Raw genomic sequence first — 27,003 nt, forward strand, 5'->3', positions numbered from 1 at the left:
GGACAATATTGAAAATATTGGAAGTAATGGATTGTGTACTTGATGCGCTTTGCCAAAGAGTGCGACAACGTGCACGTACGGGGCAACGCAGTTCCGATGCCTTTAAAGTAACCCGGATAGCCCGAAAAGAGGCCAGATCGACTAAAGATAAAAATTATGATGAAGCTGAAGGAACTTTGTACGTGTCTGGCATCGCTAATTAGCTGTATGTGCATGTTTTATTTAAGTTTTCATGTACAAAACTTTAAACACGTTTTTCTTGAAACGACATTTTTTTACCTGGTGGAGGTGATTTCGGAAAAACCGCTAAGCCAATCGGTCAAAAATTTTTACAGCATATTTGGCATCGACCAAACTAGGATTATTAAAAAATATCAATTTTAACTTGTATTTTTGCCCGAATTATGGCAAAAAAACGTTTATTTTGAACACTTTTGCAAAAACCGACGCAATTTTGTTAATTTACAATATAAAATAATAATTCTAGTTCGGACGATAGCGACACTCATACAAATTAAGAATCTTTTTGAATTTTATGTTTCAGATCACCTGGAAAGCTCATATCACCTCCGCCAGCAACATACTTTTTTTCATGGCTTTATATATTAATAAATCGTTAAACAAATATATTTTTTATGCAAAAAAAATATTGTTTTCTATTCTCTAAGAGTGTAACTTTTAGTGAAAAAAAAGTTTGTACCTATACATGCAATACTTTTTAGAAGAAAATTCTCTAAAAATAGCTCTTTTTTTGGGCGTCACACTGTAATAGCCCCTTAAGTAAAAAAAAATTTATTTCAGACCAGGGACACGTTTAAATTTGATGCAATTAAAGTTTTTAACATTTTTCTTTTGTGTTTTGTCTTAAGAAAAAGTGGTCATATTGCAAAACTCAAATTTTTTAATCAAAAGATTAAAAAAACTAGAGAGTATTTTTGAAATATATATTTTTTTTAATGTTCAAGAGAATAAAAATTATTTTGAAAAAGATATATAATAACCTAAATAAAAGTCTTAAAGTATTTTTTAAGTATTTTTAACGACAATTTTATTTCCTTTAATGTGAAATAATCTATTTATTACTTTATTATAGTTTTATAAAATACTTCATGACAAATTCAATAATGTAAATTTTTATTATTAGAAAATAAAATTTTCCAGTAAATTTCTTGCTTTTTCCAATTAAAATTCTTGACAATATCAGTCAGACATTTCACAAATAAACCAGAAGCAATAAACCAAATAACAATTGCTTAAATCGTATTAAAAAAACTTACTATTATAAGAAAATATATGAAACCTATTTCTCATGGAAAAAGTAAATTTTTTATTGATTAATTCTTTTCTCATAAAGTTCTTCTTACGTTGACGCTCTTCCGGTTTCAACAATTCGCCTGCGAACCTACTAAGAAAGGAGATTCGATTTCACTGCACGAGACTCACAATCGGCCAGCGAGATAACATCATCATACGCTAAGAAATCACGGAAGAGCTAGATACATCTTAATGATTATCGTTGCAACACAAATCTTATGGGATGTGATTTGTCTTCCGCGTCAGATTACACGGAACAAAGAACCACTCGACTCTTGTTCGGCTTCATCATATGTCAGGAATTTTATATTTTATGTTTTTTTTTACAAGTCAAAAGATGCAGAAAATCAGAAACGTTGCTGCTAATTTGAGAAGCTACCTAATTATTTCTATCGAGAAATTGAAACAGCAAAGCTTGTGCTTGAAATACTTCATACAGTATTTCAATTTAAAAAGATCTCACTAGATTAATTGCAAATGTTTTTGTCTTGTGTGTGGGTGTGTGTGTGTGAGTGACATCAATTAATGAATTGTATAAACGTTCTATTTGTAACATAATTGAAATAAAAGATGACTATAATTTATTATTATTTTTGGTGCCAATTATATTTAATTATAATAATTTAAGAAAAAAAAAGTGTAAAAATAAACTATAAAATAATAAGCTCAACATTTGAGATTTCTAATTTATGAAAATTCTCAATTATTTCGCAATCAGCAGATGTTGTATTATCACGATGGCTACTTTTTATTGTAGAAAAATAACAAAAGAGACAATGTAGCATTCATTATATATTATCAAAAATAACACACAGGTCTTAAAGTACAAAGAAACTGATTTCGTTGCACAATATTAAATTAAAGAATAACAAAATTAAATAAGAGACTGTCGATAATACATTTAAAGTTAAAATTAAACTAGTTTGACAAATACGGCGAGGAATACACAAATAAAAGAGATTCTGCCAAAGTATTTCAACAATAGTGACAAAATATACCGTGGGAATGGGTATCTCGTGCTGTTCTAACAATAAGTCAGCGCTATCGCAATTTAACGTGAGAAAGGTACGGAACAATTTTCCTTTGTTGTATGTTATAAAATAGCACAAATGCACAGAGAAGTGAATGCCGTCCATTATAATGTAATTGGTACTAGCGAAATTCGATATTGTATATAGGGATTATCCTAGAATTGATGATACAAAATCGGAAAGGGAGGTAATTCTACTTAAAAAAAAAGACAAAAATAATCTTTTACATACCTTGATCTCATGATAACGCTCCTCCAAGTAATAAGCAACACTTTTAGCTTCCTTGTATTTTTCCGCGAGATCCACGTATTTATCATAGTGCCGCTTGAACAAGACATACCTGCGCAAAAAGTGTAAATGAATGGATAGATAAATAAAAAAACATAAATATAAAAAATAAATCATTCTAATAAGATCAGAAACCTACAAAAATATTTTTTTAATTCCCTACTGAGGAAAATAGTTGTTAACTTGACCGTAATTGTAAATCTGTCCACTTGATTTAATTTTTCAATTTAAGATCATATTTGTATGCTTAAATACACAAAATACTTGAACTTCAGCTGAAGTCTTTATATATAATTAACCTAAGTACAAAGTATTAAAACACTAGAACTTCTCAGTTCACACACACAGGAATTACATTTAACTTAAATGCATAAATACTTGAATTGTGTGAAGAAATTTAATCAAGTTAATAACTTTTTCGTCAATACATCGAACCACAAATAACATACGCGGACACGCGTCTCTCATCGTACATGTCGTAGTCGTGCATCGCAATATCAGTCATCATAGATGCCATTATAATTTATGTCCTTATATAATTTCAATTATTATCCAGCGAGAAAAACGAAATGCAGGATGCGTACACGCGAATTCGTACGCGTTTCTATCCCACCTCGGGCCCTAAGGTCTTCTTCGGATTTCACATCTCGCACTCGAAATCGATTTCACCGCCGTTCGCGTCGGAGAGGCTTCCTCTCCGCTTCTCACTCGCTCACTCGCTCGCTCATTCGTTCGCGCTTGCTGATAAACTGGTTCCGGCAAACTTTCGCTTTTATACGACCGGCAGCGTCAGCATTCGAGCCGATTTGGACTGATTCGTGAGTTTCACAACCAGCCAGTCGTCGGCTAGCCGGTATTCTGGTCATCGGCGCGCACACATTTCTTCCGGTAACCGATGAGCGAATGAGAGAGAGAGAGAGAGAGAGAGAGAGAGAGAGAGAGAGAGAGAGAGAGAGAGAGAGAGAGAGAGAGAGAGAGAGAGAGAGAGAGAGAGAGAGAGAGAGAGAGAGTGTGTGTGTGTGTGTGTGTGTGTGTGTGTGTGTGTGTGTGTGTGTGTGTGTGTGTGTGTGTGTGTGTGTGTGTGTGTGTGTGTGTGTGTGTGTGTGTGTGTGTGTGTGTGTGTGTGTGTGTGTGTGTGTGTGTGCGTGTGTGTGTGTTTGTTTGTGTGGTGTGTGTGTGGGGGGGGGGGGACTGACTGGCTGGGACTCCGTTCGTCATGGGATCTCGATGAATCGGATGCCAACGCAAAAGCCTGGGTTCGGAAATACAAAACTCGCGTTAAGGCTGCGCGGCGCGTAATCGATAGTCGATGATATAATCCTTGAAGGCTATTATGTAAGCATTTGTTTCTTAAGTTTTGATATTTAAGAAACGCCGAAAGAAACTCGCTAAAAAGTTCCAAAATTGTCAGAAAGTTTTTTTATTTTATTATATTATTAATGCATACCGTATACAAAAGAAAATTAATATCAACTCAGCAATCCTCATTTCATATATAAGTAAAAATATAAAATCTTCAAAAAGTCTGATAATCTTAAATTTTAATTAAATATTATTTATGTTTTCATTTTAATATAATAAAAGGCACAATATAATAGTATTAAAAAATTTAATTCTTGGGTCAAGATGTCATTATTTCCTATTCGATATTTTTTTTTATAACACCGATGAAAATTATTACAGGAGAAGATGGTAATTGACCACTCATATTATTTCCATTATTAGCCGATAAATTCTAGTAATTACTTATAGAATCATTTGTTAGTAGATTGCCGTTATATAATGACGCTAATATAACAAAATACAACAGTCAATATTTGTTATAAGGCATTTTTACTTTCAAGAACTTCGAAACTTCCACATTTTAACATTTAATTACACAAAGGTACATTTTAAAATTTCATTATACCTACTTTCTCAATTTTTTTAAATTTAAACACATTATTACCTAAATGTAAGTACACTTGAGAATTTTTTTGTTATTTAACTCTTTACATATTTCGAGTAATTATACAAAATCAAACAATGATATAGGATTTTATATAGCATATCTAAGCGTGCTGGTAATATATTGATCACTTTCGAGATCTCCATATCGAGAAAATTCCTCGATAAATCGATTATCACTGTACTGTATAATTCACATGACATGTATGCTTGCGACAAAAGGAAGAGGTTACGTGTAAATGTATTATGTAATACTTTTTTTTCTAAAACTATACAACAATGTATTTTGAGTGCGTTCCACTTGACGCTTGCAACGCCCATGAACATTATTTGTCCTTGTTTAATATGTGATAAACAACAAAGTTAAAATAATTTCGCGATTATTGCGAGCGTTATAATTTTAATTAAGGTCCATTTTATTTAAATTTAGTTAATAATGAATAACAATTATCTGTTTTTACCCAACAATTTATTTTATATATTTCTCTAACAAAATACTGTGACTTTTTAAAATAAAATCAATTTTTTACATTTATTTTTGTGGTAGCCATATTACCATTCCTATTTCTCTTCAACCCATTTTGCAGTGTCACTACATTTTTATAAATAATATGTTAAATACATATTATAATAAATATTTCATAACTTTTAACCTAAAATCTAATAAACAACACTTTGATGAATAATGTAATGATGTAATCGTTTCAATTTAAAATAGATTCAATTTAAAATATGGATTATTAACAAAGTTATTAAATAAAATATAAATGAGTGGCCATATTATTATTTTCTCCTCTACTAAATAAACATGAAAGCAAAAATAGTACATTATGTGACAAGAGTGTAAAGTCGGCATTTTGTGCACGAATGTGTTCACCCGCACAAGTGCACAAAAAGCCATTACGTTAATGTTGCATATTATATTTTTTGTTACCTGTTCAATGTGTCATCCCTTGAGTGTCATGGGTTCTCGCAAATTGACAAGTTAGATTCACAAAAAATGATAAATGTAAATATAAATGTCGATAGTATCAAGTAGTCTGTGAGAATTACTATCATATACGTGTCGCGAGATGATACGCCTGTGCGTGCTGAATTGATCAAACGTGCTGAAAAAATTGTGCTGAAAGGTTTTTCATGATTCACGCCATCTATTGAAGGACAAGAACTGCGCAAGAACGTTAAAGTGCTGAATTTGTGATTTTATCCATAGAAAAGTGACACGAAAGGAACTTTCAACTCGTGTGTGACAAAATAGTACACATTATCTAACAAAAGGTATAAAGTCGGCCTTTTATACACGAGTGCAGCGAAAGAGACGAACGTGGGCGAGTTGTAATTCAACACGGTTTTAATTTAAATACGAGAAATCTAATAATCTTCATGTTCGATAAACACAAGATATCTCTTATAAGTCATATGCAATGAATTAATACTATTTATGTACTAATACAAAAATCAGATAAAAAGTTGATCCTGAAAATTTGTCTAAAAATACTTTACAGAATTTCTGTATAATTTTATAACTTTTTAAAAATTTTGTTACACTATTAATACTAATTAGACCACTTTAGAAATATTAACAAGTCTACATAAAAAAATTTATGTATGCTCTGCGCGCGCGCGTGCTTGCGTGTTGTGTGTGTGTGTGTGTGTGTGTGTGTGTGTGTGTGTGTGTGAATTCTGAAATATAAATATTCTAAGATATTTAATTGTAAAGATTTTTATTTTATTTCCGAAAAAAGATTATAAAATCTGAGGAAGTTTAAAATATTTTTTCAATAATTTTCATACACTTAAAAAATAAGAAATTCTAAAAAATATGTGAATTTTTTCCTACAGAATAATCACAGGACTACATAAAATTTGTAGCTCAAACTACAATTAAGTCAGATTAGATAAAAGATGTCAAGATCTGACATAAGAGTTTAATCATCAAAAACTAAAAGCCCAATTATACATGTGATAAAGAATTTAACTGATTAGCGCAAGTAATTCTATCTTTATTGAAAAGTTAAATCATAAAAAAGCTGTTTTATATAAATATAATATCAAAATTATGTTAAAAAATTAAAACACTTTACGACGTAGAATTGAATTTGTTTAATTCGATTTGAGTTGTTTCAGTAATTTTTTTACATATATAGCAATCTAATATATTAATAATCGATAAAATGTATATCAATTATAAAATAATTGAACATGACTAAATTTCAGTCTTACTTTAATATATTATACGTTTCAAAATTAATAATTTGCCTCAAGAATTTTATAAATAAATAAAATTTATAATAAATAAAAATTTCTTTTACTACACTTTCAAAAGTAAGTTCACTAAATAATAACAGATAACTATTTATAAATAATTGACATACAAATGTTATTAAAAAATAAAAATAAATAGATAGATATAGATTAGAATTTTCTTCATGAAGCATCCTTAAAAGCTAATCCTTTCTATGAACAACGGTAATTTTAAACTTCCTAGTAATTATGTGGAGCCGTGATTGAGCGTATTATTATGTACACGATGCATGAACAAAAATATTAATGAGGAATAACATTAAAACAAAATGCAAAAATGTAATTAGCCGATAAAATAAATGATTAATATCATGCTGTTGGAGATAATTAAACTTAACAAGATATCAGTTCTTTTATCTGTCCGATATGAAATATCGTGAATATTTCCACACATCAATATAATATCTATGTATAAGGTGTTTTATTCCTAATACATTTTTAATAACAAATATAGTTTAAAAGATTTAAAATGATCTCCGGTTGAAATTTACGTTATTTTGCAAAAAATTGACTGTTTCTCTGTCTAATATGTAAAACTTCTTGCGTTATTTGTATATTTTTTACCACCGATTTTATTGTTATTGTAATTTTTTGGTGATATGTTGATGTCTTCAAGTTTTGTATTGTTTATCCATTGTTGACAGTATGATAATATTTAATTTTGTTTAATCTTTTAATCTTTATGTATTTTATTATAAAAATATTTTATGTACAAATGTTTCGGCCATTTTCAGTTATGTATAATTTCTTACTCGGTTCAATCCCTCGTTGACTTTTTGGGTGTGAGCTACCCATACGGTAACTTTGACGCTCTATACCCTTTTTTTCTTTTTCTTTTCTAGTTTTTCATTTATCGAAACAGAGCCTACCTTCCATATGTAAAATAAATTTTTTTTTAGAGCCCACTAAAAAAATTATTTTTTTCCTTAAAATATCATATTTAAATAACAACTCTGTAAATTGTTAACTTCTAATATTGAAAACTGTAGAAGTTACAATTTTTTAAAGATATTTCTCATTTTTTCTTGACATATAATAAGCAAGAATTTGTTAACAAAAACTATGATAAGATTTCATTGAAAAAACTATTGCAATGCATTCTAGAAACCTTAAAATTGATTGATGATATTTCTTATAATGATTAAATGCTTTATATGAGAATGGCAGTTGTTAAAAAAAATTGTTCTAAGTGTGAGCCCAGTATGTAAAAATTGTTCGAAAAAAGAAGTGTGTCAACGAAGAGTTAACACATAATTAGGCAGTCAATCCTTGTAACCGTAATATTTCGTTGTGTATTGTTATTGTTTGTTGTTATTGCCTCATCATTTTCAAATATGATTAACAAAATTATGAAGAATAAAAATTAGAGTCAACAACTTTAATTGTATCATTAATAACAAATTTATTATTATTTAGCCAAATATAGTTTGGCTTAATTAATTTTTTTGATGTAAATGTTAAAGTATTAATAATTTTAATAAGTTACAAGTAAGTGGAAAAAATAAGTGTTCCTCGCGTTCACACATACACACATACATACATGTACGCGCGCGCGTATGCACACATATATACTTAATATTTTTGATATGGATTTTGTTATTAATTTATGTTATAAAATAATAAGGAGCGATGAAAATAATTGGTTATCTCATTGAGTAACTACATGACTCTCGGAAGCCGCTCCCAATCATTTAAAAAAGATACAACGCTTATTTCCGTTTCTTGATCGCTTAGACGAATAGATCGTAACAATTTCCTTGTGCAGCCAAGGCTGCTCTCGCAATGATTATTGAGTAATAGATATTGTAAAATTTTAAATGGTTAACTTTACAAAAGTATGCAAAAAGTTCTTTTAAAAAACTTTTTGTTTGTTAATCAATTTACAAAAAACCATTGAAAATTTAAATTCAATATACATATAACAGTATTATATTAGGCGATATGGATCTAGTGAGTTATATTTCTCGTAATTAATTCCTTTGAGGACGAGAAACGGTTTAAAGGAGTTAATTATGGAAGATTCTGTGTTAGAAGTTTTTGGCGTCGTTAAATCTAAATCTTATCTCAGATTAATTTAATTAAAAAATTGTGGTTCTAAAATGGCGGACTTTGAAATCACGAAATGGGAAAATTAAAGATTTTGTTAAGACATATATTAGTTCAGATTTTATTAATTTTAATAAAATTTAAACTAATATATATATAGTAATACTGTAATCAAATCTTAGATCAGGAAACTTAAAATAGCAGATTCAGTATGGTGAATGTAAAAAGGCATATAAATGTTAAATATTACTCGATTTTCATGAATCTCATAATTCGATATTTTTTTTATTTAAACAGTTAAATTTTATTCGGAAATTCAATATTTTAAATTTTATTATTTTTAGCCTGGGAATAAAAACACTAACAAAAATTCTTAAATTATGAATAAAAATAGAGTAAATTCTTGTATAATTTCACGTTTGTCATATTGAGTCTACTACTTCGAATTTTATATTTTTATCATCTCAGGTTTAATAATAAAATCATCATCTTATTGTTAATTTAAATTCTTTTAAAAATCGAAAAATCATTTTATTTTCCATAATTTTATATCTTTGTGATTTGAAATCCACTTTCAATTTCTGACAATAAAATCAAAAGAATAATTATCAAAACCTTATATATTATGATTTTTATAAAAGTTGAATAATATTTGCATTTTTTATTCTGACAAATATTCAAATATTTTGAATCGGCTATTTTCAATTTTGAGTATTTTTACTTTAAAATAAATAAAAAAACATTATCAAAAATTCCTGTATATCAAGTTCCATGAAAATCAAGCATATAGTTTCCGAAATGTAATAAGAAACATTTGTGCTTCCCATTTGTAAAGAATAAAAGATGCAATATTACGAGTTATTTCAATATTTCAATGATGATTTCTTTTTCTTACATGCAAGTTTTCAAAACAAAATTTGAAATAAATTAGAGATATATCTTGACAGTATAGTTTTTAGTATAAAATTTAGTTTTCTGTATAAAGAACTAATTCAGGAATCTGATAATTCTTGAAATTACATGTACAAAATGTTTTATTATAATGTCACCTGATATATTAGTAGACATATCAAAACTTAAGTCCGTCCCAGTTCAATTATGTGCACGTTAACTGTATTATATTCAATCTAAATAAAGAACAATGTTCCATTGGAACAAAAAAACTCCTATTTTTTTATTCCAATGGAAACGTTGTGAATAAGTATCTATTTGACGAAAATAAACTTTGGAATGTCCAGAATTGTGGGGAAAAACTTTTAACGCTAAAACATAAATGCAATTTATGAAAGATAAGGATAAGTTTACGGAAAAAAGTTTCTATCTAATTTCTGTCCTAAGCATTACGTATATCATATTATTTTCATTAAAATGGTACAAATAAAACTTTATTTTTGTAATTTCAAAATTTTTTAAGTGTTTTCTTTAAACTCCATTCTTTCCTAGAAAACAGTTTTTTTAACTCTTATATTTTGTTTGCGACAAAAATAATTAAAAATTTTTTCTCCTAGAGAGACTTGATACTATTTTAGAAAGTTATTTTAAAAAATTAAGTCATTTAAAGAAAACTATACGGTTAAAAAATCTAGAATACTTATATATTGATAAATTTATTCTTAAAATTTGATCAGAAAAAGTTTCTATTTTGTTTTTATTACATTTTATTGTATATATTTATGTTATATCTATATTATATTATGTGAAAATTTTTATATTATGTGAAAACTGAAGTACCTTTAAAAAAAAAACATTGACCATTTTAATCATATTTTCAAATCTCTGTTTCCTTAATTAATTATTTCACACTGACCTATATAAATCATTCTCAGTGACGATGTCACGGATAGAGTCCTCCGGATCAACGGGAACTCCCACCGTTCTGGACGACGACGAGAGAATGCGTCGCGACGGCCCTGCGATACCAGCGCTTCCAATAACCTCGTCGTAGATACCTGAATCGTGAAGGGCACTGGCCGCGATTAGATCGTCCTCGGACGCCGTGATTGGCAAATCGACACGCGGACTGGGAGATCTGGAAATCGCGCCCAATAGATCCTCGCTTCGCGAATGGCGCATCTCTCTGACGCCATATCTATCGGTTCTGCGTTCCATCTATAGTCTTCTAGGCGAAAGGTGCGGTCTCAAGGAAATGCTATGCTCTCGGTGATAATATGCTCCCACTTGATGATTCTACCATGTGCTGATTCACTTCGATTGGCACTAGAGGCCCCGCTTCCAATCACTGTCAGCTAATTTGTGATTACGTAAAAACATTGAAATGCACACTTGTAATTCATTAAATTATATACTCGTTGATGTTATTGATTATTTTTCCATTTAAAGAATTAAAACACTTTGAATTTATTCTCATTTCTGTATTCAATTCTCAAGTCTTTGATATTTTCTTTATTGAACAACTTTGTGCGGTATCAAAGAAATTACTGTTATTCGTACAAAGATATATAAAACTTCAATTAATGTTACTGAAATTTTTCATATGACTTTTCTTCAATTCGTTAAAGGATATCTTCCTTTTCTATCCCTTCTTTTGCACATATGGAATTTTCTCTATGTAAGCACTTCCTCATTTCACACCGAGTTAATTTTAAGGAATTTTACTTTGGAGAAAATGCTTTAAAGATATACATCTTGGAAAAAAAATATATTCACAATTGCAAATCCTTACACACAGATTTTCTCATGTGAAACTGAACTCCTTCGCTTTGCATTAATTTGATACAATCACAAACATTTATGTTAGCAGTTTAAAATAATTCAACGAACAATAATGAGTTTCATAATAGTTCGCCTCTTTATTTGCGTAACTGACTGCGCCCCTTCGTAATTGCACCAAATAAAATCATGAAAATCAACAGGATCTCGCGGCACTTTTTCTACACGCGCCTCGCTCATTACCTCCTTCACGGAGGTAACGGATCTTTGAGACCAGGATTCTCCGTTACGTTCGTCGGCGCGTTAAAACATTCTCTTTCTAAAACGAATAGACTTTATATACCGGCCCGATGAATGTAAGACTGGTCCTCGATAGAAAAAAATAAACAGGAATTCCAAACCAAAGCTTTATAAATTTTTTTCAAATCCTTGAACACAAATTCCAATTCTGTAGTTTGAGATAATGCAGGAACAAGGACGCTGTAATGTATGATTATTAATTGCTGTTGAGTGAAAAATTTCTGAGCAAATTGATATTCTTTGAGGACGATACGTACGTATTATAGAACGACACAAGATTAAGCAAATGTTTTTATTTCAATACATTATCTCCAAAATTCTTGTTACCAATTTTTTTAATTTCTATATGTAGAGCACAAGTCTTCTTAAATCTTCCTTAGTTTTTCGAAGGTTTTTGTAGTATTTTAATTTTTACTGAAATATGGATATTAACCCACTACTTTTTATTGTTACTTCCTCGAATTCCTATGTAGAGCACAGGTTTATTCAATAAAAGGAAAACATCTCAAGTTAGGCCATTTTCCTCAGTTCCTCGAAGATTTTTGTAGTAATTTACACTACATAAACAAGGAACATCAAAGTGCATCATGTTTCTCAAGCATGACGTTTAGAGAGCTGTCAGCACGAATACGAATTCACAAAAGTAGAATATTTACGAAGCCGATTCCTGCACACGTTTCCGAACATGTTGACGTCACACATGTGTCAATGTCCACTTTGACATTCAACGAGCACTCACCCCAAAGATACGTAGCACCTTGAACGATGTCCCTTTTCCCTTCCCCCCGAAGTCGATCGCACGCAATCGATGCGCGTACGATGATCCTCGGTCTTTGACACCGGTCGTCAAGCGGCCATTTTCGTCCGGAGTACACAGTCGCGTAATTCGAGCTAGGCCACTCCGGGCATGAGATCCACCGAAACAGGCAAAAATCTACCTACGGACCATGCGCAACCTACAGTACACCTTCGTTTACCACCTTCCGATATGCGTCCCATCGACCGTGGCTGCCGCGCCACTCCGCTTCGCACTGTCGTCACGCGCGTTTGCGAACATCAACCGCCAATCGGACGGACGACTGCCGCTAGTCTGTTGAATGAACTTTTTTTCGCGCTCTCGCCACCTTTCCCACCGGCAAGAAGCGCTGAGTTCTTTCTCCTCGAAAGAGGGATTGGGAGGGAAGGATTCATTACCAACTCATATATATTATATGTACAGGGTGTCCCAAAACATGTGGATCAACGCTTGTAAAAAGATAGAAGGGATCGAGATAAACATAGAAGTCCAATATTGTCTTGGGTTAGGTCTTGGGTTAGGTCCATCAATAATCAAGGTATTAATTTTTCAAACTATGCGAATGAGAGCGCGCCGAGGAAAGAGCTTAATCCGCTCGAGCCATAACACGGAAGAAAAAATCTATCGTGAATGTATAATAAGCTTTCATTAATTTACTGTCCACAATTACAATAGAAATTAATTAGATTATTTGCAGATCCCATACATTAATATTTTGATTATTGATGGACCCAAGACAACCCAGATAGCACAGATAATCCTTCTAAGTTAAAAAAGAATTCACCTTTTTTAATTCTTTAAGAATTTACGTAATCTGTTCGAAATGAGTTCAATAAGAGTACCATATTTAAATTTGTTATGAATTCACATAATTTAGTCAATATGAGTTAAAAAAGAATTCAAGATTCAAATTTATTATAAATTCACATGATTAGTGCGAAATTAGTTCAAAAAGAGTACCACATACAAATTTATTATAAATTTATACAATTTGGTCAATATAAAAATTCTTATAAAGAGCCGTAACACTACAGAAAGATATAATAAATATAAGTGTTTTTTATTTTTTTGACAAAGTAAAAAAATTTTATAACACATTTTTTGATTTTATTAAAAAAAAACATAAAAATATATATCTCTACATAAAAATATATATCTCTTTGTTATTTGTCAAAAACATTATTATTATCTAAATAGTATATAAATACTTTATACTATTATATATATATATATATATATATATATATATATATATATATATATTATTTGTCGTAAATTTGAACTACATTTTTTTTTTATTATAATAAACATATAATAACGCGTTTAATAAAAAATTTGTAACAAAAATTGTAAAAAAAGTTCATTATTTTTATATAAAATTATGAAGTGTTAATTCAATAATAAACTGCAATAAAATATGGGAAAATTTTATACATAATTTATACATGTATAGTAACAATAAGAGAGTTTCTTACTTATAATAATAATATACCAAATTCTCTATTTTCGTAGCACTATATTTTTAAATTAACATTTTTTATATTTCAAAAATTCCTTTATTATCCTTTTTTACAACAAAAAGCAATTCCTCTTTGCACTATAAAAGAAATCATAAAAAATTCAAAAAAGTATCTCGATAAAGTTCCATTAGAATACTATTAAAAAATAATTTTAAATTCAATGGGAATTCTTATAGAACATAAAATAAACTTTATATGCATTACAAAAGGGACTCAGAATTGGTGACATATAAAAGAACTTTTTTTGCACAAGAATCCTTTTGGTGCAGAAATGAGTTAGAAAAAGACTTCATTTCAAAATTTAGGTGTTCAAAAAGAATTGTTTTCGAATTTGTTGTGCTATCTGGGAATAGTGGACTTTCATGTTTATCTCAATCCCTTTTTTACCCTTTTTATGAGTGTTGACTCATATGTTTTGGGAAACCCTGTATTACTTACTCCGTTCGGCTCATAAGGCTTTTTGTTTTTTAAAATTTTGCATCAGTTTACATCAGGACAGATGATATCAATAGTGATAAATAATTTCATACCAAAAAAAACTTGGTGCTAGAAAATAATGACAACAATTTATTGAAATATAAATAAATAAATGTTAATCAAAACGTAAAACACTTCACTATAAATATATAAAACCATATTATTTTAAATATAACATTTTAATATTAAAATATAATAACCCGGTAAAAAGTTATATAAAAACATGTGTAAATGTACATAAAATATGTCCATATATGTTACACAATTATAGTTTCTTTTTTTGTAAAATTTTTGTTTTATGTAAAATAAATAATAGTGAATAAATAATATTCCATGAATCAAATTATATCCCAGCAAACACCAATATATAACCATTACATTGCTGCAATAAAACGGAATGTAACAGATAATATTACATGAACGTTACATGTAACATTCCTGTTAGTTATAATTTCCCACTCATATGATGTTGTAGTTATATAACACAAATATAACATAAAACTGAACTGTTAGATAACCATAACCGAGATGTTTTGTAATGGCAATATGAACTATTCCCAGATAGCACACGGACGTCCTTAGGACGTTCTCAGGACGTCCAGGACGGACTTCGTGGATATCCTGAGGACGTCCTGATTTTATCCCGGGACGTCCTCAGGACATCCTGAGGAATAGCAAACGAGCGCCACTTTTTAGTCCTCAGGACATCCTGAGGACAGTCTATCGGACATCCTAACGACAGTCCATCAGACGTCCTGAGGATACCATAGGATTTCCTCAGGACATCCTCAGGAATAGCAAACAATGACCACTTTTTGTCAGATTTTTTAGATTTTTTTTTTAGGATTTTTGATAAATGTATCGATTTTTTATAAGAATTGAAACGTTTCTCAGAAAAATTTAAAAAATAAAAAATTCCAATTAATTTAGAAAATTTTTTAAATATTTCTAAGTATTTTTAACAGTTTTTGAGAATTGAAAAAAAACTTTAACAAAAAATTAAAAGTTCTAATTATTTCTACGATAATTTTGTAAGAGGAAGAAGACTATACATGTTTCAGCGACAGTTGTACCTGTTAAAGCATGTTTAATCTCTGTACCCGAGAAAACGGTCACCCATCCAAGTATTAACCATCGCCGACGATGCTTGACTTCGAAGACCATACGCATCCTAACGCTTCGTGATGATCCATGAGTACTTCTTGTTTATGCATACATATTTGTTATAGATCATTACAATAGATGTTGTCATAAGGATGAAACATATATAGTTAACTTATATTTTTATAAATAAATATAAAGTTTTACAGTTTTTTAAAATTATTTTTACATATGCGCGCGAAATAGCATGTGGAATAACTTATTAAAAAACTGTTTTTGCGCCGTTTGTATAAAATAAAATTAAAAAATTATTTAATGTCATTTTTTATAATTTTTTAGTATTGTTAATATGCCATATTGTTTCAATAAGTGTAGACATTCAATCTGACTTTAAAGTCAACATTTTTACACATTTGATTTTGCAATACATTCTAGAAATACGTACGATATTCAAAGATTTCTCATTTGCTATATTAATTTACGTTTTTTTCAAAAATTACTATACGTCCAGGATGTCCCTGAATACTATTTTAGGATGTCCTGAGGACTTTCGTAGGATGTCCTGAGGACTCTCTTAGGACGTCCTAAGGACTGTCTTAGGATGTCCTGAGGATTGTTTTAGAACGTCCTGAGGACTTTCAGGATATCATATTCTTAGAACATTCTGTGCTATCTAAAATGTCTGGTATTTATACAGTCATTATATTTAAGTTTATCTTCAGACATTTTGTAGCTAATGAAACTCTTTATACAATATTTTAAGAATAACGTTTTCAGCTAGAATACATATATCCTCAGGACATCTCAAGAATGTCCTCAAGACATGAGTAAAATTTCAATTTATATTAATACTATTACAGAATTTAACATTCTAAACTTACTTTAGAAGTCAAATTTATACATAAAATATTTACAATAATACAACTATTATATCCTGACAAGATCCCAGGATATCCCGGGACATATTCAGGATGATCCTGAGGACGTCCTGTGCTATCTGGGTTATATTGCTGTTATAAAAAATACAGTGTTGTTATATATGTACATGTATATATTTTAGCACATAATTCCCAGGAGGTCAAGTACTTAAATTAATTTCACATAAAACAAAAAATACTCTTTGGCCGGAATTCATAGTCGAATCTTATTCAAGTTCCAGCTTAAGCACGATCTTGAGACGTCAATGCTGTTATTTCATTGGTTAAGTAAGTCTCAAGTCGGCTCGAAGCTAGACTTAAGACAATGCTTGAGCTTAAGATCGGTCTATGAATCCCGTCCTTTGAATGCAATTTCGTTGTTTTATGTAAAATTAATTTAAGAATTTGACTTCCTGGAAATTATAAGTGCTAAAATTATAAAGAATAGATATAATTATGAAGGAAAAAGATAACATTAAAAATAGTCTTTTTAATAAACTTCTTAATATATTTAACACATATTTATCAACAAAATAAGCTTATATCTAAACAAATATATACATATTATACTTTATGATTATTAGTAAAATATTTTAAAAATAACTTTTAAAAACAAAAAACGAGGGAAAATAAGAGAAAAACATTAAATAAACTTCACGTAATGTTAAACAAAATTATAGCTCTGCTCCAGATGTCAATCACAATCTCAACGTCAATCACAACATCTCCTATAGTTTTATAAAATCCGAAATTGTCAGGACATGATAGTGACATGAGAGTGCAAGCGCTTCCATTTGAGTTCAGTTTTCTGTAAAAAGAAAGTAATAAATAATATTATATAACGCTCACCAATACACTAAACATATATAGAATATTAAATATGTATTTAGAATATTCGGATTGGTACGAATGAACTGTCATGCGCATGTACGCATCTCGCTATTTTGCACGCCAGTGCACGCGTCTGCACGCGCAACGCCGCAACATGATGATGTGCGCGAGGTTAGTAGCGAGTCAGTTTTCAGTTTTATGCATAATTTGCATATTTTATCGTGAAGGGAAATACGGCTGTGCTTAATTTAAAGTTTAGTCTAACACTATGGATTGTATAATCAGATAAGTCTCACAAAATTTTTATTTTTTTGTATGGAGTAAGTATTCTGAGATAAGATGAATACTTTGTGTTATGTTTTATTTTTAGTTATATTAAAAGCAAGAAAGGAAGAAACACTATTTGAGCGTAAAGTAGAAGAGTAGACGAGTAAGGAAAGAAAGATGTAAAAGAGAGATCAACCTCACAGCTTGGAATTTACAGTGTGCCGAACAGAATATGTGGACCTTGAAGGTATCAAATAACATAATTTTACTAAAAAAGTTATAGGATGAAGTGAACAATTTATTTTTTGTGTGAGAAAGTATCTATTACAATCTAACTTGTTACGAGAAAACCTTTACAAAAGATTTAATAAAGAACAAGCAATTTGATGAGATTATCATATCATTATTATCATATTTATTATTCGAATTTTAAAGAGAAACAGTAAGAAATTTTATTAATACATTATTAAAAAATTGTTGGCTGTTACACCAAAATTCTCTTTCTTGTAAGCTGATGTATGCTATTAATAAAAAATTCACCAAAGTTCATCCCTGTTTTAGCTCAGCGAACCATTATATGTATAGAGAATTGACAGAGCAATTCATATCAAAAGGATTATCTAAAGGTGTACTTCCTAGTTCTTCAAGTATGTTATTTTATGACATTATCTTATGGCAGGCTAGGTAAGAGAATAATGACAAATGTTATAATTTTATTTTAATATTGTATTGCAACTGTGTGGCTCTTAAAGGTATCGTACAACTATCTTTTTTAGATAGTTGTTACTGAAATAAATAAAAAGCGTGAAATCTGATCTGAAACAATTACAACAAAGTATACAGACTAATATCACTCAACTAACCTGTCGATGATGTGGTCGCAGGCTGTAATATAGGAAATATGTTTATGAATGTCAAGGATCATCTGTAGGTCTTAGTCATTTAGTAACTGTCATGCATTTTGTGTCAGCCAGATATATGCCTCAGAAATATACTGATAAAGCTCTTAGTTACATTAAAAACTAAAAAGTAAGTATTTAAATACTCTGTTCCCGAAATAATTTATTCTAATTAATACAATTCTCTTCATACATTCACAATAATAACATTCAGAATTTTTATTTATATTTTTGATTCTCTAACTTAATTGTTTGTAAATTGAGGCATGTATAAGACGAAAGACTACAAAATAGGCATATATGAGACGAAAGACAAAATAAGATATTTTTATTTATAGAATAATTTAAGAATGAGTGGATGTGCGTATGATTATCTGGAAATGTGCACAAAAGTGGAACTTGAGAAGGAACATTTGATTATTCCCATCTCTAATTTGCTGGGTTTTATTCTAAAAACATATAATGGCTATAATTTATTCTTACCTGTTCTAATCCTTGTGAAAATTTCTTCAGCTTTTATAAACTTCAGTTATTCTTTACGTTCTTTTAAATTTTAAGAAGAACAGTTGTCCGAATGATGTAAGAATAATTGGCAGAATCCTGTAATATAAAATTAGTTTTAATATGATACGTCTTTATAAATTATATTTATAAGTTTATAACTGCCTTTATATATTGCATGATTTACACATATGCTAGGTGACTTTTGTAACTAGAAATGTATGTAAAACTAGCAGCCCAAATAATAAATTATCTTTAAATTTACTTAAGAAATACATTATTTAAATATAAAAATATGTAGTTGTGCGGATCAAAACAGGAAACATATCGCTATATGTATTTTGTCAATAATAGGTTTGATAATATACATATCTGTTAGTTTTAACTTTAACGATAAATTTATTACTTCGCAAGATGGAGTAGAACTTTTATCTGCCATATTTTTTTGTTCATTTTGTGCAAAAATGCATCGAATAAGCAGCGTATACAATTTTGTCGAAATTGTATGATGGATCTAAAATGTATAATTATCAATGTACGTCAATTCCACAATACATGTGTTGTATCGAATTAACATGTAGTATCAAAAATAAAAAATATATAAAGGCGGTTATAACTTATAAATCTATTATGTTGTTGCTGACTAAACATAACCTACAAAACATGTAGGAAAGATTATAATAAGTTATTTATGATGTATATTATACATAAGAAAAATAATATATGTTAATTAAATGCAGCAACATTTTCTACACCTTTTTAATCTTTAATAAATGTTGACTTAAAAAACATAAAGGATTACCTGATTAAAGTCAAGTTGCAAGAAAACAACGTCTCTCTTTCGTCATTATAGCATCCACTAGCGGAAAGCGCGCCTAATAGCACGAGATGTATGTTGTGCGATTGAGGTTAGAGTCTCACAAGATTCAAATTTTATAATATCCATATAACATAAATAAAACAATTGTTGTGTAACCACGCAACATTGGGGTTACATCACTGTTCGGTTATTGTAACATACAAATAACGGAGTAATATTATAGCTTCATAACTTTGTTACATCACATATATGTAGTAAAGTTTCGTAACTATAATATAAATAGAGTGTAACATCTGTTACATTACATGTTACTCCCACGTTATATTGCATTTATATTTGGTGTTTGCTGGGAAGCTACTCATTGAGATATTCGTGGGATTGCCTTCGTCTGTCTGGGATAATTTGGGATATCCTCCGGATAAAGTGTACTGTGTGGGTATCTATAAGCCCGGATCTACTATAGTGTAGTAAGCCTTATGCCATAAGGAATTAACCAATTATATTCGATTATTCTTCTCATATTCGATTATAATTGGCCAATTTCTTATGGCATAAGGCTTACTATATCTATTGTAGATCCGGACTACGGCGTGGTCTATAATTGATGTTGTAAGTCGTATCGTAAGAAATCTAGCCAATCATAGTTGATCTTAGAGAAGAAAGAGAGAAGAAAAGTGAACATAATTGGTTAAATTTCTTACGATACGACTTACGACATCTATTGTAAACCAGACCTAAAGACCCCGGATCTACAATAGTGTAATAAGCCTTATGCCATAAGAAATTGACCAATGATAATTTAATGTGAGAAGAATAATCGAATATAATTGGTTAACTCCTTATGGCTTAAGGGCCATTCTACAATAGTCGCAAGTCGCCAGTTGCTGCCTATGTGTGCTTTCCAGCAAGACACAGTGGGTGTTTACGATAATGGCTATCCGAGTAATTTTCTCTAGGACCGAAATATATGATAAGCACAACCATTTACTATCATCATGATTCGTGACAACTCAATGCTGTCCGGTATAGCCAAATCATCACGAGCAAGTTGCGAGTTGCGAGTTCCGTGAATTTGTAGCAGGTAACCTAAAAAGTATGACATAAATAATTTGATTATTACAATTAAAAATAATCTGTTTTTAATATATGATAAGATTATTAACTTTAAAATAGTAATTATATGTAACACAATCATGTATTTTTAAAGTATTGTCTAAAGTAATATCAGAGATTATTTTATTTACAAATATTTATTTTGTCTATCAAGTTTCTATTATAACAGTATTATTTCAAAACTTAATATAATATTTTAATTAAACATTGATTCTCAATAAATGTTATTATTTATTATTAACTAACATATATGTATATTAGAAAAGTCATCTTTTATTAAACGGATGGTGTTAACACTTTGAAACAAATGAGATAAATTATGTAAAATTACTAAATAAATCATTATTAATAATATTTTTTAGATTACAAGTAAAATAAAAATTTAAGTATAAATATTTTTCTTTCTTGTAACAACTGTTAATGATAAGTTGCATGGTGTTATCATTATTTTAAAAAATTATATATCTTTATGTATAAATATTATGCATGAATATTTCACTAATGTAAAACTAATAATAATGTTTACAATAAATTTATTTAATTTGTAATACAAGTGCATAGTAAATTAAGATATACTGTAAATTAACAGATATACGTTAAATATGCGTTAGATATATGTTATAATAGAAACTTGATAGACAAATTAATAAATAAATAAAATATTTGTAAATAAAATAATCTCTTTAATATTATACTTTAGACAATACTTTAAAAATACATGATTGTGTTATATAATTACTATTTTAATGAAGTTAATAATCTTACCATACATTAAAAACAGATTATTTTTAATTGTAATAATCAAATTATTTATGTCGTACTTTTTAGGTTACCTGCTACAAACTCACGGAACTCGCAACTCGCAACTTGCTCGTGATGATTTGGCTATACCGGACAGCATTGAGTTGTCACGAATCATGATGATAGTAGATGGTTGTGCTTATCATATATTTCGGTCCTAGAGAAAATTACTCGGATAGCCATTATCGTAAACACCCAGTGTAACACAGTGTCCACTAGTGTGAGCGAGACACACTGACATGTTCTTTCTTACACTAATGGACACTGTGTTACACTGTGTCTTGCTGGAAAACATACTATGACAATTAATGATCATGGAGCTTGTTTCGAATTAAAGGGAATTTTCGAATGCGGAAATTTTCCAGCTGACGTCGGGAACGGGAGGGGGACGGCGTTCTTTAAAAAAAAATAACGACGTCATTCTAACTGCTTTTTTGTCTCGAGTCTCTTGATCAGCGTAGGCGATGAAGCGTCGCTAGATTCTTTTTTTTTCTTTTCATTCATTCTTTTATTGACCGGCAATGTGTGTTAACAGGCGAAGCGTCTGATCCGCGAATCATTCAATCAGTAATATTTACATTATCTAGTGTAGTGATTTGAATCATTCCCATTTCTAATCAAATCTATTTAAAGGGAAGTAAAGCTTGCGAATCGCAAGATTAGTGGTTTTACACCAAAAACGAGATAAATCAAAAGGAGCGATTACGCACAGATATATCTCATTGTCTCACAAGGAGAATTGACCGAAACGTTTCAACGGCGGCGTCCTTCTCCATCTCACCCCAATTCGTGCGAAGCGCTACGACGAATCTCAATCCTTCGTTCCCGAAAGGCGGACCCTTCGACATAGAAAGGCAAATCTATCTTCCTGTTGGGCTTGCGAAGCGCAGAGCCGCATCTTCAATTCTTTATTTAACTATTCCTACAGGTATCGTTCATAACTTTAAGGAAACACTCATACTTTCGCGGGTTAGCAACGGTGATCGGCATCATGCAAGTTCACACCGTATCGGTTCTCTTTAATTTGAATTAAGAGACGAACATTATTAATTTATTATTGAATGTTTACGAAACATTATTAATTTAATATCGAATGAATACGCATCAAGTGGAATTATACATTCGTAAATAATACAAGAATAATTTCTACATATGATCCCAGATAGCACACGAACGTCCTTAGGACGTCCAGGACGGACTTCGTGGATATCCTGAGGACGTCCTGATTTTATCCCGGGACGTCCTCAGGACATCCTGAGGAATAGCAAACGAGCGCCACTTTTTAGTCCTCAGGACATCCTGAGGACAGTCTATCGGACATCCTAACGACAGTCCATCGGACGTCCTGAGGATACCATAGGATTTCCTCAGGACATCCTCAGGAATAGCAAACAATGACCACTTTTTGTCAGATTTTTTAGATTTTTTTTTTAGGATTTTTGATAAATGTATCGATTTTTTATAAGAATTGAAACGTTTCTCAGAAAAATTTAAAAAATAAAAAATTCCAATTAATTTAGAAAATTTTTTAAATATTTCTAAGTATTTTTAACAGTTTTTGAGAATTGAAAAAAAACTAACAAAAAATTAAAAGTTCTAATTATTTCTACGATAATTTTGTAAGAGGAAGAAGACTATACATGTTTCAGCGACAGTTGTACCTGTTAAAGCATGTTTAATCTCTGTACCCGAGAAAACGGTCACCCATCCAAGTATCAACCATCGCCGACGATGCTTGACTTCGAAGACCATACGCATCCTAACGCTTCGTGATGATCCATAAGTACCTCTAGTTTATGCATACATATTTGTTATAGATCATTACAATAGATGTTGTCATAAGGATGAAACATATATAGTTAACTTATATTTTTATAAATAAATATAAAGTTTTACAGTTTTTTTAAATTATTTTTACATATGCGCGCGAAATAGCATGTGGAATAACTTATTAAAAAACTGTTTTTGCGCCGTTTGTATAAAATAAAATTAAAAAATTATTTAATGTCATTTTTTATAATTTTTTAGTATTGTTAATATGCCATATTGTTTCAATAAATGTAGACATTCAATCTGACTTTAAAGTCAACATTTTTACACATTTGATTTTGCAATACATTCTAGAAATACGTACGATATTCAAAGATTTCTCACTTGCTATATTAATTTACGTTTTTATAAAAAATTACTATACGTCCAGGATGTCCTGAATACTATTTTGGGATGTCCTGAGGACTTTCGTAGGATGTCCTGAGGACTCTCTTAGGACGTCCTAAGGATTGTCTTGGGATGTCCTAAGGATTGTTTTAGAACGTCCTGAGGACTTTCAGGATATCATATTCTTAGAACATTCTGTGCTATCTAAAATGTCTGGTATTTATACAGTCATTATATTTAAGTTTATCTTCAGACATTTTGTAGCTAATGAAACTCTTTATACAACATTTTAAGAATAACGTTTTCAGCTAGAATACATATATCCTCAGGACATCCCAAGGATGTCCTTAAGACATGAGTAAAATTTCAATTTATATTAATACTATTACAGAATTTAACATTCTAAACTTACTTTAGAAGTCAAATTTATACATAAAATATTTACAATAATACAACTATTATATCCTGACAAGATCCCAGGACATCCCGGGACATATTCAGGATGATCCTGAGGACGTCCTGTGCTATCTGGGATTCTTTTCAAATAATTTATTATTTTTCTTTTCATCGTATTCTTTTTCAGTTACTGTTCATAAAATTGTTTATTAATCCTATTTTTATAAAATCATTATTAATTTGACTTCCATTTTTAAATAATTACCTGTTTCTACTTTAAATCTGTTTCAATGTCCTATTTTAATAGTACAATAATTAAAGAATAATTGATTGAAAATTATTGTAATTTAGATTAAAAATAAATATAAATCCTTCAAATTATTCCAAGTGGTTTCCCTTTGCATAACCTACCACAATTTTTATCGATACGCATCTTATTTAGTCTAAATGATTCAGTAAATATTTCAGCATACAATTAATCAAACAGAGCTCCATACGTAAAGCTCAATGTTCATTGGCGATCGCAAAAGGCAACTGGCGACTTGCGACTATTGTAGAATGGCACTAAAGGCCCTCACACATGAATTGACATAACCGTAACAGTAAAGTTTCGACCAACCACGTACTTGAATTAGCCGGTTACGGCAGGTTACGGTTATGGTCGCCCAATCCGACGCGTCAAAACCTTACGTTATGGTTATGTCAATTCATGTGTGAGGGCCTTAAAGGGCCATCTACAATGGAGAGTTGTAGGCCGTAGCAGTAGTCGTAGAAAATGTCTCCACTTCGTATTGCTTTACTGTTTACAGCCTACAGCAGACATTGAGCCAATTCATTGCGTGCTTACGATGAGCGTTGGGGCATTCGGGATTAGTTTTTGGTCGCCTTTCCTTGATGGCCGGCTTGTATGTTATTGCTACGTCGTTTATATTATTGACAGCATGGTCGTAGATTTAGCGTTGTTACGACTAAAACACTCCATTGTAGATGGCCCTTAAGGCTTATTACACCCATTGTAGATCCGGGCTAAGCTCTTGTCTACAATAAAGATTTAAGCTTTAAGCCGTAAAAAATTAACCAATCACAAACAAATATTCTTATAAAAATCTACTGTGATTGGCCAGTTTCTTACGGCTTAAAGCTTAAATCCTTCATTGTAGACTAGGGCTAAAGGCCCTCACACATGAATTGACATAACCATAACGTAAGGTTTTGATGGCGTTGGATTGGGCGACCATAACCGTAACCTGCCGTAACCGGCTAATTCAAGTACGTGATTAGTCGAAACCTTACTGTTACGGTTATGTCAATTCACGTGTGAAAGCCTTTAAGGGCCATCTACAATGGAGTGTTTTAGCCGTAACAGCACTAAAACTACGGCAATGCTGTCTAGAATAAAAACGACGTAGCAATAACATACAAGCCGGCCATCAAGGAAAGGCGACCAAAAACTAATCCCGAATGCCCCAACGCTCATCGTAAGCACGCAATGAATTGGCTCAATGTCTGCTGTAGGCTGTAAACAGTAAAGCAATACGAAGTGGAGACATTTTCTACGACTACTGCTACGGCCTACGACTCTCCATTGTAGATGGCCCTTTAAGGTCCGTGGATGGCCCTTAGTGTTCTAACCTAAATAGTCGTCAATTGTCATTTTAACGATTAATAGAGGTTTGTTTTTTATTTCTGCACTGCTGCACTAGTGCAATAAGTTAGAATGAGAAAAAATATATTTGTCTTATTCTAACTTATTGCACCAGTGCAGCAGTGCAGGAATAAAAAACAGACCTTATTTCATTTCTCGGCGTAGAGTGACTTTATATTTGTCAGTCGTCCGTTTGAAACAAAACTGAGTCAAATGAGCATAATTACATCAATATTTGAAGTTTAAACTAAATAATTACTTCGAAAATTATTATTATTTGATGTTAGATCTAACAATTACTAAAATCTAGAAAGCACCGGCAAGACAATTATACCAAGAATCAACATTATCATAAATCAATTAAACGAGATATGTTAATTTTCTTATTACACTCTCTTCCACAATGTTATTCGTCGCAATCGATTATTCTACTTAAAGTACTATCAGTTTATTCTACTTAAAGTACTATTACTTAAAGTAGTATCAATATTGATTTTTTTAAACATGTCACAAAATTATCTATTTTGCAAATTATAACAAATGTATAGCACGATGGAGGATCCTACAAAATGTGAAGATACTGAATCTAGCACTGCCATTCCAACATGTTCTCAAGTGAATCAATTGAGTTTTGATATAAAGTCTTTACCAGATAGTAAGAATACACAGGTACGCATTGTCCGGGGTACCAAGAAGTTCAAAACTGACAATGATTCTTGCAACATTGAGAAAAAGGGTATGTTGAGTGAATATAACCCACACAGCACACATCTTTCAGAAAGTTTTCTGAAAGATATTGGGAAGATATCTTCTGTCAGATATCTTTCAGAAACTTTTCTGAAAGATGTTGTGCTGTATGGGA

At 30.5% G+C, this 27,003-nt stretch overlaps 2 protein-coding genes and 1 long non-coding RNA gene across 15 annotated transcripts in view; 1 reads left to right on the forward strand and 2 right to left on the reverse strand.

Annotated features, from left to right (window-relative positions):
• LOC105838386 overlaps positions 1-13,174 on the reverse strand; it is a 37,435-nt gene extending 24,261 nt beyond the window's left edge. Inside the window, exons 1-3 of one of the 5 annotated variants that reach the window (XM_012683916.3) lie at positions 12,640-13,174; positions 10,738-11,176; positions 2,577-2,685 (exon numbers count right to left, since the gene is read on the reverse strand). In XM_012683916.3, the coding sequence (XP_012539370.1) occupies positions 2,577-2,685; positions 10,738-11,039 (411 nt within the window). In that variant the 5' untranslated portion in view covers positions 11,040-11,176; positions 12,640-13,174. Of the gene's footprint in view, positions 1-2,576; positions 2,686-3,082; positions 3,212-10,737 lie in introns of those variants that run through there. The other 4 variants (XM_012683914.3, XM_036284778.1, XM_012683919.3 and 1 more) reach the window with 4 other exon arrangements.
• Positions 13,175-17,357: 4,183 nt separating this feature from the next.
• Positions 17,358-20,446, reverse strand: LOC118646082. The gene is made up of 3 exons (XR_004963699.1): positions 20,012-20,446; positions 19,192-19,308; positions 17,358-17,519 (listed from the first exon to the last, which is right to left on the reverse strand). It is a non-coding gene; the product is annotated as an uncharacterized LOC118646082 (long non-coding RNA).
• Positions 20,447-26,003: 5,557 nt separating this feature from the next.
• Positions 26,004-27,003, forward strand: part of LOC105837488 — a 253,276-nt gene continuing 252,276 nt past the window's right edge. For 5 of the 9 annotated variants that reach the window (XR_004963966.1, XR_004963965.1, XM_036289217.1 and 2 more), the window contains exon 1: positions 26,186-26,877. Coding sequence is in view for 6 of the 9 variants with exons in the window: in XM_036289217.1 (XP_036145110.1) it covers positions 26,682-26,877 (196 nt within the window). In the remaining 3 variants the exon portion in view is untranslated. The other 4 variants (XM_036289208.1, XM_036289211.1, XM_036289226.1 and 1 more) reach the window with 4 other exon arrangements.

This window comes from Monomorium pharaonis, chromosome 1 (assembly GCF_013373865.1).
Source record: "Monomorium pharaonis isolate MP-MQ-018 chromosome 1, ASM1337386v2, whole genome shotgun sequence".
Taxonomy (NCBI): Eukaryota; Metazoa; Arthropoda; class Insecta; order Hymenoptera; family Formicidae; genus Monomorium; species Monomorium pharaonis.